Here is a 16,280-nt window from a genome sequence, read left to right on the forward strand (position 1 = left end):
GTAGAAGACAGCTCTAGCATCCTGAATCCTCAATTTAACCATTATAGGGGTGAACAGAAAACAAATCTCGGTTAACCCAGAACAAAAATCTTGCGTTATTTGATCAGCTGCGTGATTTAGTTCTGGGTCCATACCTATTAGAAATTGGGAGTTCCGGTTTGCGAAGTCTCCACCTCACAAAAGGAAACTCTCAGCCGTAAACCAGATGTAACCTGGATATAGACGTTCCATAAATCGGCATGCGAAAGTGAGTAGATTACCTTGAAAACAATGGTCAGGCATCTTGGACGCAGTTTCCAGTTATTATTCCTCAGTGGAATTACTGCTGCTCCTTATACCAGAGACGGAAGAGGAAGCTGAGACATCCGACTCAATGTTTTCTGATCGGGGCGGGGCCACTCTGGTCTGCTTATTGCCCCTGACCCGCAGAGGTATCCCTGTGTGCTAACACTTACACAGACCGAGACCTTGGGGGGGTCTATGGTAAACGGCTTGAGTCGTTCATCTTAGGTTATACTATGCATTCCATCCCGTTGTGAGAGGGTCAGTGCTGTCTGGGTTCCTTGGGACATTCCTACCCTAAACCTTAACCCCTAACCTTAACCCTTACCTTAACCTGTTGGGTCTAGGGGGCAGCATTTGCACGTCTGGATAAAAAAAATGTACCCGATTTAATCTGGTTACTAATCCTACCCAGTAACTAGAATATGCATATACTTATTATATATGGATAGAAAACACTCTAAAGTTTCCAAAACTGTTTGAATGGTGTCTGTGAGTATAACAGAACTCATTTGGCAGGCAAAACCCTGAGACATTTTCTGACAGGAAGTGGATACCTGATGTGTTGTATTGACTTTAAACCTCTCCCATTGAAAAACACAGGGGTTTAGGAATATTTTGGCACTTCCTATTGCTTCCACTAGATGTCACCAGCCTTTACAAAGTGTTTTGAGTCTTCTGGAGGGAGATCTGACCGAACAAGAGCCATGGAACGGTGATGTCCCATTAGACACCTGGCGCGCTACTTCATGTTGGGTACCCTCGTTCCAATACGTTATAAAAGGCTATGCATTCGTCCACCTTGAATATTATTCATGTTCTGGTTAAAAAAGGCCCTAATGATTTATGCTATACAACGTTTGACATGTTTGAACGAACGGAAATATATTTTTTCCCCTCGTTCATGACGAGAAGTCCGGCTGGCTTACATCATGTGCTAACGAGACGGAGATTTTTGGACATAAATGATGAGCTTTTTTGAACAAAACTACATTCGTTATGGACCTGTGATACCTGGAAGTGACATCTGATGAAGAGAATCAAAGGTAATGGATTATTTACATAGTATTTTCGATTTTAGATCTCCCCAACATGACGTCTAGTCTGTATCGCAACGCGTATTTTTCTGGGCACAGTGCTCAGATTATTGCAAAGTGTGATTTCCCAGTAAGGTTATTTTTAAATCTGGCAAGTTGATTGCGTTCAAAAGATGTAAATCTATAATTCTTTAAATGACAATATAATATTTTACCAATGTTTTCTAATTTTAATTATTTAATTTCTGACGCTGACTTGACTGCCGGTTATTGGAGGGAAACGATTTCCTCAACATCAATGCCATAGTAAAACGCTGTTTTTGTATATAAATATGAACTTGATAGAACTAAAAATGCATGCATTGTCTAACATAATGTCCTAGGAGTGTCATCTGATGGAGATTGTAAAAGGTTAGTGTATCATTTTAGCTGGTTTTATGGTTTTGGTGACCCTGTCTTTGACTTGACAAAACATTACACACAACTCTTGTAAATGTACTGTCCTAACATACTCTAAATTTATGCTTTCGCCGTAAAACCTTTTTGAAATCGTAAAACGTGGTTAGATTAAGGAGATGTTTATCTTTCAAATGGTGTAACATAGTTGTATTTTTGAAAAATTTGAATTTTGACATTTATTTGGATTCAAATTTGCCGCTCTTGAAATGCACCTGCTGTTGATGGAGTGCACCACAGGTGGCACGCTAGCGTCCCACCTAGCCCCAAGAGGTTAACAATGCTGCTCGCTCAATAGGCCTATTTGGAAGTTGATAACTTGGTAGCCTACAGACAGAATAATCTTCTCTTTTCAGCAGGATCCATTTGCTTTCCAACCTGCAATTGTATTTGAAATATTGCGAAAGCCCTGTTGTAGCTGCATCACTGACAGATTTGCCACATGTTCCCAACTTGTAGGCATGCCTTGTGATTGGGCTACACACAATCCACAGCTATTTTTTTAAATAAGCTATTGATCCTCTCTGGCTAAATTACAGGCCTACTCCTGGTGTAGTAATCTGAATGATTTCATTTCTTTCTGAACAGACAGAAGTAATCTATCACTTAGGCAAATGTATTTTAATGTATCGGGTGCTGCACCAACTCAAGCACCCTTCCTGCGGGGCTATGATTCTATAAGGAAATAAATGATTAAGTGCAACTGCTGGAGAGATAAGAGTTGCAGGCTCGTTTCTATCAGAGCAGAGAGAGAGAGGGAGATTATAGAAACTGAATCTCCTAGTTCTCCCACCACAGCAATGGCCACTCCTTGGTCTATATAAAGTTGTGGCCAAAACTTTTGAGAATGACATAAATATACATTTTCATAAAGTCTGCTGCCTCAGTTTGTATGATGGCAATTTGCATGTACTCTAGAATGTTATGAAGAGTGATCAGATGAATTGCAATTAATTGCAAAGTCCCTCTTTGCCATGCAAATGAACTGAATTCCCCCCCCAAAATTCCACTGCATTTCAGCCCTGCCACAAAAGGACCAGCTGACATCATGTCAGTGATGCTCTCGTTAACACAGGTGTGAGTGTTGACGAGGACAAGGCTGGAGATCACTCTCTCATGCTGATTGAGTTTGAATAACAGACTGGAAGCTTCAAAAGGAGGCTGGTGCTTGGAATCATTGTTCTTCCTTTGTCAACTAGGGTTAACTGCAAGGAAACACGTGCCGTCATCATTGCTTTGCACAAAAAGGGCTTCACAGGCAAGGATATTGTTGCCAGTAAGATTGCACCTAAATCAACCATTTATCGGATCATCAAGAACTTCAAGGAGAGCGGTTCAATTGTTGTGAAGAAGGCGAAGGGCAGCAAAGAACCACTTCTCTCATGGAAAAACATCAGGGACAGACTGATATTCTGCAAAAGGTACAGGGATTGGACTGCTGAGAACTGAGGTAAAGTCATTTTCTCTGATGAATCTCCTTTCCGATTGTTTGGGGCATCCGGAAAAAAGCTTGTCTGGAGAAGACAAGGTGAGCGCTACCATCAGTCCTGTGTCATGCCAACAGTAAAGCATCCTGAGACCATTCATGTGTGGGGTTGTTTCTCAGCCAAGGGAGTGGGCTCACTCACAATTTTTCCTAAGAACACAGCCATGAATAAAGAATGATACCAACACATCCTCCGAGAGCAACTTCTCCCAACCATCCAGGAACAGTTTGGTGACGAACAATGCCTTTTCCAGCATGATGGAGCACCTTGCCATAAGGCATAAGTGATAACTAAGTGTCTCGGAGAACAAAACATCGATATTTTGGGTCCATGGCACGGAAACTCCCCAGACCTTAATCCCATTGAGAACTTGTGGTCAATGCTCAAGAGGCAAATCCTGGCAAATGGTTTCCGGAACGAATCAGTCCAAAACTGAGAGGTGCTGGATCCTGTGCTGGCAGGATCCTGTGCTGGCAGGATCCTGTGCTGGCAGGATCCTGTGCTGCTGGATCCTGTGCTGCTGGATCCTGTGCTGCTGGATCCTGTGCTGACAAGATCCTGTGCTGACAAGATCCTGTGCTGACAAGATCCTGTGCTGACAAGATCCTGTGCTGGGCAGGATCCAGCAAAAATGAAGCACTGCTATCGGCTGCCTAGGCTAGTTCACCCCATGGTGAAACTAGCACTCCTATAGATCTGAAATAATTGGATGGTGAAACTTGCACTCCTGTAGATCTGAAATAATTGGATGGTGAAACTTGCACTCCTATAGATCTAAAATAATTGGATGGTGAAACTTGCCAGTCAATCAGAAATGCAAGTTGAAGCAATTTGGGAATTTTTGAAAGTGAGGACAATCCTTGTCCTGCAATGGAAAGAATGTATACTTGAAAAAATTGATTTAGAAAGAAATAGGCATTTTGAATTAAACGTAGAGTGGAGCTTAGGGGTCCATCTTACCTTCAAAAAATATTCAGCAGTCATAATGTTCCACTGTCAGGAGAGTCATGACAGTCCCCATCTGGTGGGTTCAACCTTGGAAGGATTCTGCAAGTTGCAACCCACCATAAAAATGACCACGGGATGTCCTGGTTGTGTATCATCATTGCGGTCCCCCTCTGGTGGTTTGCCCTAGCCTCCTCTCGGTACCGCTCCAGCCTGTCTCGCATCTGGAGAACGTACTGGACAATCCCCTGTCCTGAGGTAGCTACTGGGGAACCTTCCCAGCACTTCTTCAGCAGGTCCAGTGGTCCCTGCACTGGCCATCCATAGAGGAGTTCGAATGGTGAGAAACCTGTCGATGCCTGAGGCACCTCCCTGTAAGCAAAAAGCAGAAAGGGTAACCACTTATCCCAGTCTTTACCAGTGTCAGCCACAAACTTCCTCAGCATATTCTTGAGCGTTTGATTGAATCTCTCTACAAGCCCATCCGTTTGGGGATGGTAGGGAGTGGTCCTCAAGCCTTTAATGCCCAGCTGTCGGTGGAGTTGAACCATCAGTCGTGAAGTGAAGTTTGTGCCTTGGTCCGTCAGGATTTCATCTGGGATTCCTACACGAGAAAAGAGCTGAACAAGAGCACTGATTATTTTTGGAGTGGTTATGGAACGGAGTGGGAAGGCTTCTGGGAACCGGGTGGCATAGTCACAGATCACCAATATATACTGGTAACCTGCACTACTCTTCTCCAAGGGTCCAACAATGTCCATTGCAATTCTCTTGAATGGGGTAGAGATAACTGGCAGTGAACATAGAGGAGCCCGGTCAGACCTACGGACAGCACTGGTTTTCTGTCACGTGGGGCATGTTTTGCAGTATGTTTGTACATCAGTATACATGGAGGGCCAAAAGAAACGGGAGCCTAGCCTAAGATAGGTCTTATGTTGCCCTAGATGGCCTGCCCATGGAACTGTATGTGCAAGGTTGAGAACAAGTGGTCTACATGTAGATGGCACCACTAACTTCCTGCTATCTGCTTCTGACCCAAGGTAGAGTATGTGGTTGTCTACTGTGTATATTCCCCCACATGAAGATTGGCTGTCCCCAGCTAAGGCCTTATCAAATAAACCTTTCAAGGTTGCATCAGACTTCTGCAGTGTAGCAAAATTTTGTGGAACTTCCCATTGCACTTCTAACCCAGACACATCAGCAACAGGTACAGGGGTTCCCACATACTTCTCAAGACGCCGCTGGCGGCGTGACTTTCTGGGCCCTTTGTTTCCCCCCTCACACAGACTATCACACAAGTCAGGCAGAGGTTGTAAACCAGCTTTGGCCTGTGCACGAGTGACAACTGAACATGACACCTGAACATCAGACTGGCAAACTGACTGCTCATATAGCTGACCCCCCACACTTCCCAACAGATCAGAGAGTACAGGCACATCCCTCCCCAAAATCATCTCAAAAGGTAGCTTCTCCATTACCCCAACTTTGAGGAGGTATTTCTGACCCTGAATCTCCACTGTGAGTTCAGCTGTGGGCTGCTGTGACTGGTCACCATGGACACATTGGATCAGTGTCTGGTGACCGTAATCAATGTCATTAACAGGTACATTACATTTTCTGATCAACGACAGGGAACTGCCGGTGTCAATCATTGCAGTAAGACTTTTACCATTCACTTTTACAGGTACCAAGACTGACCCTTCCCCAGTCTGTCTATTCTGAACACCATCCCCCTCTCTGGGCACATAACAGTAACCTGAGAGCTTGGATTTACGTAGCGGACACATTGAAGCCTTGTGCCCCTGCTGTCGGCAGTAAAAACAGGTCAGACCCCTCCCATCAGAGCGAACTGCATAATCCCTTACCTCCCTCCTCCCAGACACATAACCCCCAGAGTTACCTCCACCATCTCGGGTATCTCTGATGTCCCTTGTGTCTCGGAGACTCCTTGGAGCGGGTGCTGCAGGTCGTGGTGGGCCCCCTTTACGTGCATTATGGTACTGCAGCGCAAGCTTGGCCGCCATAAGCCCGTCCTTGGGCTCGTGCTCTCGAACCCAGGTTCGAATGTCGTGTGGTAGAACTTGTAGAAGTTGCTCGAGGATGATGACCTCACCGATCTCGTCCTGTGTCTTCTCCTCTGGTTGAACCCATCATCGGTAGAGACCCTTGAGGCGGTGGTACGTCTCTGTCGGTGACTCACCCGATGGCGTCGATGCAGCTCTAAAGCGTTGACGGTAGGTCTCCGAGGAGATGTCGAACTTCACCAGCAGCGCTTCCTTCAAGCCCTTGTAGACGTTGGACAGCCCCTCATCCATTGCTGTGTAAGCCTCTAAGGCCTTGCCCGTGAGCAATGGGACAAGCCTGCAGGCCCACTCTACCTCCGGCCACTGCCACGTCTTGGCCATTCGCTCAAACCTCAGCAAGTAGTTTTCAATGTCCTCCCCCTGCTGGTATGAGGGCATCTTTGGCTCCTTCCTCAGGAATGCTGGAAGATGAACGTTAACCTCTCTAGGCTAGGCGGGACGAATTCGTCCCACCTACGTAACAGCCACGGCTATCCTGTGGCGCGATTTTCAAAACCTTAAAAATCCTATTACTTCAATTTCTCAAACATATGACTATTTTACAGCCATTTAAAGATAAGACTCTCGTTAATCTAACCACACTGTCCGATTTCAAAAAGGCTTTACAACGAAAGCAAAACATTAGATTATGTCAGCAGAGTACCAAGCCAGAAATAATCAGACACCCATTTTTCAAGCCAGCATATAATGTCACCAAAACCCAGAAGACAGCTAAATGCAGCACTCACCTTTGATGATCTTCATCAGATGACAACCCTAGGACATTATGTTATACAATACATGCATGTTTTGTTCAATCAAGTTCATATTTATATCAAAAAACCAGCTTTTTACATTAGCATGTGACGTTCAGAACTAGCATACCCCCCGCAAACTTCCGGGGAATTCGCTAACATTTTACTAAATTACTCACGATAAACGTTCACAAAAAGCATAACAATTATTTTAAGAATTATAGATACAGACCTCCTCTATGCACTCGATATGTCCGATTTTAAAATAGCTTTTTGGTGAAAGCACATTTTGCAATATTCTAAGTACATAGCCCAGGCATCACGGGCTCGCTATTTAGACACCCGGCAAGTTTAGCACTCACCATAATCATATTTACTATTATAAAAATTTCATTACCTTTTGTTGTCTTCGTCAGAATACACACCCAGGACAGCTACTTCAATAACAAATGTTGGTTTGGTCCAAAATAATCCATCGTTATATCCGAATAGCGGCGTTTTTGTTCGTATGCGTTCCAGACGCTATCCGAAATAGTAAAGAAGTGTCACGCGCTTGGCGCAATTCGTGACAATAAAATTCTAAGTATTCCATTACCGTACTTCGAAGCATGTCAACCGCTGTTTAAAATCAATTTTTACAACATTTTTCTCGTAGAAAAGCGATAATATTCCGACAGGGAATCTCCTTTTCGGCAAACAGAGGAAAAAAATCCCAAAGGCGGGGCGGTCGGGGTCACGCGCATAAGCCAGTGTCTCTTGATCGGCCACTTGAGAAAGGCGATAATGTGTTTCAGCCTGGGGCTGGAATGACGACATTCTGTTTTTTCCCGGGCTCTGAGAGCCTATGGAAGACGTGGGAAGTGTCACGTTAGAGCAGAGATCCTTAGTAAATGATAGAGATGGAAAACAAGTTCAACAAATGGTCAGACAGGCCACTTCCTGTAAAGGAATCTCTCAGGTTTTGACCTGCCATTTGAGTTCTGTTATACTCACAGACACCATTCAAACAGTTTTAGAAAATTTAGGGTGTTTTCTATCCATATGTAATAAGTATATGCATATTCTAGTTACTGAGTAGGAGTGGTAACCAGATTAAATCGGGTATGTTTTTTATCCAGCCGTGTCAATGCTGCCCCCTAGCCCTAACAGGTTAACACTGCTGGACTGGTCTCCTGGTGCTGGGGCTGGCCTCATTACTGCTTGGGGATCCTGCTGTGGAGTTGAAGTCCCTGCTGCGTCGAGCCTTTGTCGTCCTGGTGTTGGCAGACCCAATCTTGGGCTCTCACTGACGAGTTCCGCTTGGTGAGGAGCTGTGAGGATAGATTGGCGTAGGCCCCGAAACTCCTGCTTGAGGTCTTCGTCCCTCTTCTCAACCGGTAGTTCAAACAGTTCTGGTTGTGTTTGGCCCCTTGGTCGGGCTCCTAGTTTCTCATAATTAACCTCTTCACCAGAAGATTCCATGGTATTCCACCCAGTTTCAACTTCAATTACCTTTTATGACAGTTGATGCTGCTGCTGTGAACGCAATCCTGTACGCATTCCTTTACCTCTCTTGTTGGAATTCACTGATTTGCGGTGCGCCATCCCACTGCTGCCACCATATGTCACGTAGAGTAGGCCAGAAGGCTAAACTGGAAAACCTAACCTCTATAAAAAATAAAAAGATGGCGGAGCCGCAAAAAGTTCTTCTGTGCAAAGGTGTTTATTTACATAGTGATTCCGGAACAAAACAACAGTACTGCCATCAAACATATACCTTATGGGACAGCTTAAAAACAAAGCTGCCCCACCCACAGCTCAATCCAAAATGCCTCCCCATGAACTGAAAGAGAGGCTCCTTTTGTAGGGGTAGCCCCTCCCCTCAGAACAATTAACACTAATTAATTAAGCAATTACCTATTCAACATACAGTTTCCATTTATCTAAACATACCAAAATATATACATTGCAACACGTTTATGAAACAACATCACAATATAACATTTACAAAATTACATCACTACTGACAGTGTCTTCCAATATGCCCGTTTACATTAATGAGCCATTCCGGACAGGCACTACAAAGTAAGCCCAATTCCCTTAGCTCGGGTCCTTATCCAGCATACCTGGAAGCTACAGAGATGGAGAGAGAGAGGAACAGAACAAACAACCGCGCTCATCCATAACATCGATAAGTATACTAAATATTGCTTATATTAAATATGAACACCTGTCTTTATTTCTTTATACCCTAACTGGTTACTGAAGTAAGTGTGAAATGTATGTACTAAGATAGAGACGTTAACCTCTATGGGCTAGGTGGGACGTATCAGGTCAAACACTATTTTTACAGAAGTTTACTAAGGGTTGGTAACAGGCTGATTGGTCGGCTATTTTAGCCAGTAAAGGGGGCTTTACTATTCTTAGGAAGCGGAAGGACTTTAACTTCCCTCCAGGCCTAAGGGCACACACTTTCTAGTAGGCTTAAATTGAAGATGTGGCAACATCATCCGCTGTTATCCACAGTAATCTTCCATCCAAGTTGTCAGACCTCAGTGGCTTGTCATTGTTGATAGACAACAATAATTTGTTCACCTCTTCCACACTCACTTTAAGGAATTCAAAAGTATAATTCTTGTCTTTCATAATTTGTCACATATACTTGGATGTGTAGTGTCAGCGTTTGTTGCTGGCATGTCACCCCTAAGTTTGTTCATCTTGCCAATGAAAAATAAATGAAAGTAGTTGTCAATATCAGTGGGTTTTGTGATAAATTAGTCATCTGATTCAATGAATGATGGAGCCGAGTAGGCATTGTTATCCTAAAGGGACATAGTCATGGTAGCCAAAATAATGGCCTGCCCAGCATGTTTGTTGCTTAATTAACTCAGAAACCACACCTGTGTGGAAGCACCTGCTTTAACCTCTCTAGGGTAGGTGGCACCAAATCGTCCCACCTACGCAACAGCCAGTCTAATCCCGTGGCGCGATATTCAAATACCTTAAAAATGCTATTACTTCAATTTCTCAAACATATAACTATTTTACACCATTTTAAAGACAGGACTCTCCTTTATCTAACCACACTGTCCGATTTCAAAAAGGCTTTACAACGAAAGAAAAACATTAGATTATGTTTGCAGAGTACCCAGCCAGAAATAATCAGACACCCATTTTTCAAGCTAGCATATAATGTCACATAAACCCAAACCACAGCTAAATGCAGCACTAACCTTTGATGATCTTCATCAGATGACAACCCTAGGACATTATGTTATACAATACATGCATGTTTTGTTCAATCAAGTTCATATTTATATCAAAAAACAGCTTTTTACATTAGCATGTGACGTTCAGAACTAGCATACCCCCCGCAAACTTCCGGGGAATTTACTAACAATTTACTAAATTACTCACGATAAACGTTCACAAAAAGCATAACAATTATTTTAAGAATTATAGATACAGAACTCCTCTATGCACTCGATATGTCCGATTTTAAAATAGCTTTTTGGTGAAAGCACATTTTGCAATATTCTAAGTACATAGCCCAGCCATCACGGGCTAGCTATTTAGACACCCAGCAAGTTTAGCCTTCACCAAAATCAGATTTACTATAACAAAAATGTTATTACCTTTCCTGTTCTTCGTCAGAATGCACTCCCAGGACTTCTACTTCAATGACAAATGTTGGTTTGGTCCCAAATAATCCATCGTTATATCCAAACAGCGGCGTTTTGTTCGTGCGTTCAAGACACTATCCGAAATGGTAAATCAGGGTTACGAGCATGGCGCATTTCGTGACAAAAAAATTCTAAATATTCCATTACCGTACTTCGAAGCATGTCAACCGCTGTTTAAAATCAATTTTTATGCAATTTATCTCGTAAAAAAGCGATAATATTCCGACCGGGAATCTGCGTTTCGGTAAACAGAGGAAAAAAAAGAAAGATGGGGGCGACCAGTGCACGCCCCTAAGCCCACTGTCCCCTGATCGGCCACTTGACAAAGGCGATAATGTGTTTCAGCCTGGGGCTGGAATGACGACATTCAGCTTTTTCCCGGGCTCTGAGAGCCTATGGGAGCCGTGGGAAGTGTCACGTTACCGCAGAGATCCTTTGTTTTGGAAAGAGATGTCAAAGAAAGCCAATAAATGGTCAGACAGGCCACTTCCTGTAAAGGAATCTCTCAGGTTTTTGCCTGCCATATGAGTTCTGTTATACTCACAGACACCATTCAAACAGTTTTAGAAACTTTAGGGTGTTTTCTATCCATATCTAATAAGTATATGCATATTCTAGTTACTGGGTAGGAGTAGTAACCAGATTAAATCGGGTACGTTTTTTATCCGGCGGTGTAAATACTGCCCCCTAGCCCTAAGAGGTTAAATACACTTTACTCGAGTTTCCATAACTTTGTACGTTTTTTTAAGTTAAGAACAAATTCTTATTTACAATGACTGCCTACCCCCGGCCAAACCCAGACGACTCTGGGCCAATTGCCCGACGCCCTATGGGACTCCCAATCACGTCCGGTTGTGATACAACCTGGAATCGAACCAGGGTCTGTAGTGACGCCTCTAGCACTGAGATGTAGTGCATTAGACTGCTGCGCCACTCGGGAGCCCTACAGTACCAGTCAAAAGTTTGGACACACCAACTCATTCAAGGGTTTTTTACTATTTCTACATTGTAGAATAATAGTGAAGACATCAAAACTATGAAATAACACATATGGAATCATGTAGTAACCAAACAATGGTAAAACAAATCAAAATATATTTTAGATTCTTCAAAGTAGTCACCATTTGCCTTGATAATAGCGTTGCACACGTTTGGCATTCTCTCAACCAGCTTCACCTGGAATGCATTTCCAACTATCTTGAAGAAGTTCCCACATATGCTGAGCACTTGTTAGCTGCTTTTCCATCACTCTGTGGTCCAACTCATCCCAAACCATCTCAATTGGGTTGAGGTCGGGTGATTGTGGAGGCCAGGTCATCTGATACAGCACTCCATCACTCTCCTTCTTGGTCAAATAGCCCATACACAGCCTGGAGGTGTGTTGGATCATTGTCCTGCTGAAGATCAAATGATAATCCCACTAAGCGTAAACCAGATGGGATGGCATATCGCTGTGGTAGCCATGCTGGTTAAGTGTGCCTTGAATTCTAAATAAATCACAGACAGTGTCACCAGCAAAGCACCATCACACCTCCTCCTCCATGCTTCATGGTGGGAAATACACATGAGGAGATCATCCATTCACCTACTCTGCGTCTCACAAAGACATGGCAGTTGGAACCAAAAATCTTAAATTTGGACTCATCAGACCAAAGGACAGATTTCCACCGGTCTAATGTCCATTGCTCGTGTTTCTTGGCCCAAGCAAGTCTCTTCTTCTTATTGGTGTCCTTTAGTAGGGGTTTCTTTGCAGCGCTTAGACCATGAAGGCCTGATTCACGCTGTCTCCTCTGAACTGTTGATGTTGAACTCTGTGAAGCATTTATTTGGGCTGCAATCTGAGGTGCAGTTAACTCTAATGAACTTATCCTCTGCAGAAGAGGTAACTCTGGGTCTTCCTTTCCTGTGGCGGTCCTCATGAGAGCCAGTTTCATCATAGCGCTTGACGGTTAAACTTTTGAAGTTGTTGACATTTTCCATATTGACTGACTTTCATGTCTTAAAGTAATGATGAACTGACCTTCATGTCTTAAAGTAATGATGGACTGACCTTCATGTCTTAAAGTAATGATGGACTGACCTTCATGTCTTAAAGTAATGATGGACTGTCGTTTCTCTTTGCTTATTTGAGCTGTTCTTGCCATAATATGGACTTGGTATTTTACCAAAAAGGGCTATCTTCTGTATACCACCCCTACCTTGTCACAACACAACTGATTGGCTCAAACGCATTAAGGAAAGAAATTCCACAAATGAACTTTTAACAAGGCACACCTTTTTTATTTGAAATGCAGTCCAGGTGACTACTGTTAGGTTCTAATTTTTCAGAGTAAGTAACTCACGGACACTAGAGAAGCTTAACCAAGTTGAATTCTCCCCAAAGGGTCGTTACAGCTGTAATTCAGACACAGACATGGCTTCCCCCGTGGTGGTATTCAGACCCCACTTTGGGTGGAGTCTCCTCCTCATCTCTAAACATTGCGTCATTCTCGCTAAGCAGGGAACTAAGTCATATGAACCTTCAGCGGTTTCTTCCCTTGTCAGTACTGTCACGGTTGGTTTCCCTGCACTCAGTCCCTCCCAAGCTTCATTATGGCATCCCTCATGTCTCCTTTGTAACTAATGTTCCTATACTCTGAGTATAACAATGTTCAACGTTTACCCCAGGATCCAAGAGTGTGCAAAGCTGTCATCAAGGCAAAGGGCGGCTACTTTGAAGAATCTCAAATATAAAATATATTTTGATTTGTTTAACATTTCTTAATTTTGATGTCTTCATTATCATTCTACAAAGTAGAAAACAAAGGGAAAAACCCTGGAATGAGTAGGTTTGTCCAAACTTTTGACTGGTACTGTGTATCTGTTTTATTTCCTATCTTTTATTCATTCATACAGGTTCTCAGAAATTGAGTTTTTTTTCTGCTGTATGTTATATGTTGAAAATGAGATGTTATATTGTCTTTTTTCAGGATCACAGAGGCCTTTATCAAGGCGAACCCCCACATCCAGATTCAAGGTTCAGGGGGAAAGATGTTCACCATCTCCGCAGCAATAGACGACATGGAGGCCTACACTAAACTCACTGGTCCGTTCAACCCCATAGAAATATAAAGTGTACAATGGCTCTGGTCTGTTCTACTTACCCAGACAACCAGAGCTTTGAGAGTTTTATGCCATGTCAAGGCTGTCCAAACAGGCTGGGTTTGCCATACCTGTTTTTTTTGTGTGGTACATTCCTGTCCATACAATTACTGCTGGGTTTGGTTTGCATGATTACCTCTCATCTTCCCACGCTCCTTATCACCTTGTCTCTCCCTCTCACCTGTCTCTCTCCCTTTCTCCTCCCTTCCCCTGTAGACAATATGTTTGAGCAGATTCTGTACTCGTCGTCCTCTAAGCTGGCTGAGGCCAGAGAGATCCTTCAAAACATCACCTGCAGACGCCTCTACAAGTGTGTGGGACAGACCCAGACTGAGGTGCGCGTGGAGGTTTCACAGGTGTGTGTGTGCGTGTGCGTGTGTGTGTGTGTTTGGAGAGAGGATATCCTTCCAGGGCTTACTAGCAGAGCTTTCTACGAGATTCATATTATGTGCCTCTCATCCTCGTCTTCTCTTCCCCCAGAAAAAGCTCCTGGAGTGGGCAGGCTGTGTGGCGAGGTCCAGGCCTCGGAATGACCTTAAACATGTTACTCTGCAGCCAGAGGACTTTGTTGTCCATGTGAGTGTCCAGTCTTTTCACCTCAATCAGGGAACTGATTGAATACATTTTACCATAGCCCCCCCGCCTTCTCTATAGGTAACCCTTTGTTACCAGTTGCTCTGTTGAAAATAGGTATCTCTTTGCATGTCCATCTCTACCCCCTATCTTTCTCTCCATCAGATCATCAACATGGACTGGGGTATGAAGGAGAAGAACCCCATCAACAACATGCGTTTCTACTGTAAGAACGACCCAACCAAAGCTTACCAGATCAGCAAGGACCAGGTCACTACTTCAATGCACTTACGTATACCTATTTTAGAATTATCCAATCATTTTTGGAGCTTGGAAACATGATATAAGGCAATTGTTGTTCCTGTAGGTGTCCAAGCTGCTGCCAGAAAGGTTTGCTGAGCAGCTTATCAGGGTCTACTGTAAGAAGACTGATGAGAGGACCATGGAGGCAGCTAAGAAGAACTTTGCCCAGTGGTGTATGGATATGAACTTCTCCAAACCTCAGGTCAGGAGGCCTCGCTCTTTCCTTTATATATCATTTTATCTCAAGCTTTTAGCGTTTTTACATTGTGTGGGGAAGATGACAGTGCAAGGCCAAGCCAGCTAGCTATCACTATCTTACCTGCACCACACAGAGTATTTTTCCTATGTTTAAAATTGACACTGGTATCCCTGTGTGTTTGTGTTCACATTTGTTTAGGATGGAGATGTGATTACACCAGAGGTCACCTAGGACCAGGGGTTGGTGACCACCACCTCAAGAAAATGTGAGTCAGGCTTTCGAAAGAAGTCACTTTACTCAGGGTTCTGTTCACTCTGATTCAGTTTTCCAGGGATTAGATCATGTAGTCTTTCTTTTATTTACTTTTGATGTTTTATTTCAAGCGTACATTTTAGGTTTGGTTATCTTAACGTTATGCTATTTCATGGTAAGAGAAGTGTAGGAGTATGTGAGTATACATACCTGTTCTCCCAGGCTATGCATGTTGACGTGCCACTATCACACATGGCTCTTTCAGATAGCCAAGCAACGACTTTTACATATTTATCCATCCTGGTGGAAGTTACTCTTTGGACAATCATGCTTTACCTTGTAATACTCCCAAAGCTGAATGGGAACTTATCCTTGGTGTTATATTGATCAACATGCAAACAAACAGGTAACCGTTGTTTGTGTTTCAGGGCATTGTCTTTCTTTTATGCATGGTTTCTACGCTGTTTTAGTTGTTATATACCCAGCTACCATAGTTAGCCTGGTCATGCATATCTACAGTATCTAGACTAAAGTAGGAGTTGGCTAAGCACATACAGATCAAAGATCAGGGTACAATGTAGCTTAATTATCTTCCGAAAAGACACCACTTTAACTGACAAACAATGTTAAGTTATCATATTATCTTTGTTTTCATCCATGTACCCTACTGAGGCAAGCAGCTATCTGTCTAGTGTTTGGTATCATTTGGGAGTCTCGTTATCTTCATTTAAACAACATGAACACAATGTTTACCCTAAAGTCTGCCTCGATGAGCCCACAGCTGTTGATCAGACAGACATGTTTGTTGATTTAAGTTATGCACTTTGTTTTAAATAAATAATATAATTTTGAATGAAAGACTAATGAGGTGGAGAGTCTCACTTTTTGAAGGGTTTTGTAATACAGAATGTAACCGGCCACATCTGCGAAATACAACCCTCTTCTCTGCCTGGCTATCTGAGTTCTGTTTCCTTAGAACTTTGTGTAGAAGACAGCTCTAGCATCCTGAATCCTCAATTTAACCATTATAGGGGTGAACAGAAAACAAATCTCGGTTAACCCAGAACAAAAATCTTGCGTTATTTGATCAGCTGCGTGATTTAGTTCTGGGTCCATACCTATTAG

At 43.2% G+C, this 16,280-nt stretch overlaps 2 protein-coding genes across 3 annotated transcripts; one reads left to right on the forward strand and one right to left on the reverse strand.

The window, feature by feature from the left end:
• Window positions 1-3,683: 3,683 nt before the first annotated feature.
• Window positions 3,684-6,351, reverse strand: LOC123725123 (uncharacterized; the record flags this gene model as incomplete). The annotated part of the gene is made up of 2 exons (XM_045688927.1): window positions 3,684-3,873; window positions 5,396-6,351. Coding segments are annotated over 2 exons (1,146 nt in total), but the record flags the coding sequence as incomplete, so codon positions are not given.
• A 7,141-nt stretch (window positions 6,352-13,492) lies between these two features.
• LOC123725221 (deoxynucleoside triphosphate triphosphohydrolase SAMHD1) lies at window positions 13,493-16,019 on the forward strand. 2 transcript variants are annotated; one of them, XM_045690331.1, is made up of 7 exons: window positions 13,493-13,515; window positions 13,657-13,772; window positions 14,045-14,184; window positions 14,309-14,404; window positions 14,567-14,671; window positions 14,769-14,906; window positions 15,102-16,019. In XM_045690331.1, the coding sequence occupies exons 1-7, from the start codon at window positions 13,508-13,510 to the stop codon at window positions 15,132-15,134; spliced, it is 636 nt and encodes a 211-aa protein (XP_045546287.1). In that variant the 5' UTR covers window positions 13,493-13,507; the 3' UTR covers window positions 15,135-16,019. The 2 variants fall into 2 exon arrangements, with proteins under 2 accessions (XP_045546287.1, XP_045546288.1); XM_045690332.1 differs by having other exon boundaries at window positions 14,045-14,163.
• The last annotated feature ends 261 nt before the right edge of the window (window positions 16,020-16,280 follow it).

The sequence above is a fragment of the Salmo salar genome, chromosome ssa11 (assembly GCF_905237065.1).
Source record: "Salmo salar chromosome ssa11, Ssal_v3.1, whole genome shotgun sequence".
Lineage (NCBI taxonomy): Eukaryota > Metazoa > Chordata > Actinopteri > Salmoniformes > Salmonidae > Salmo > Salmo salar.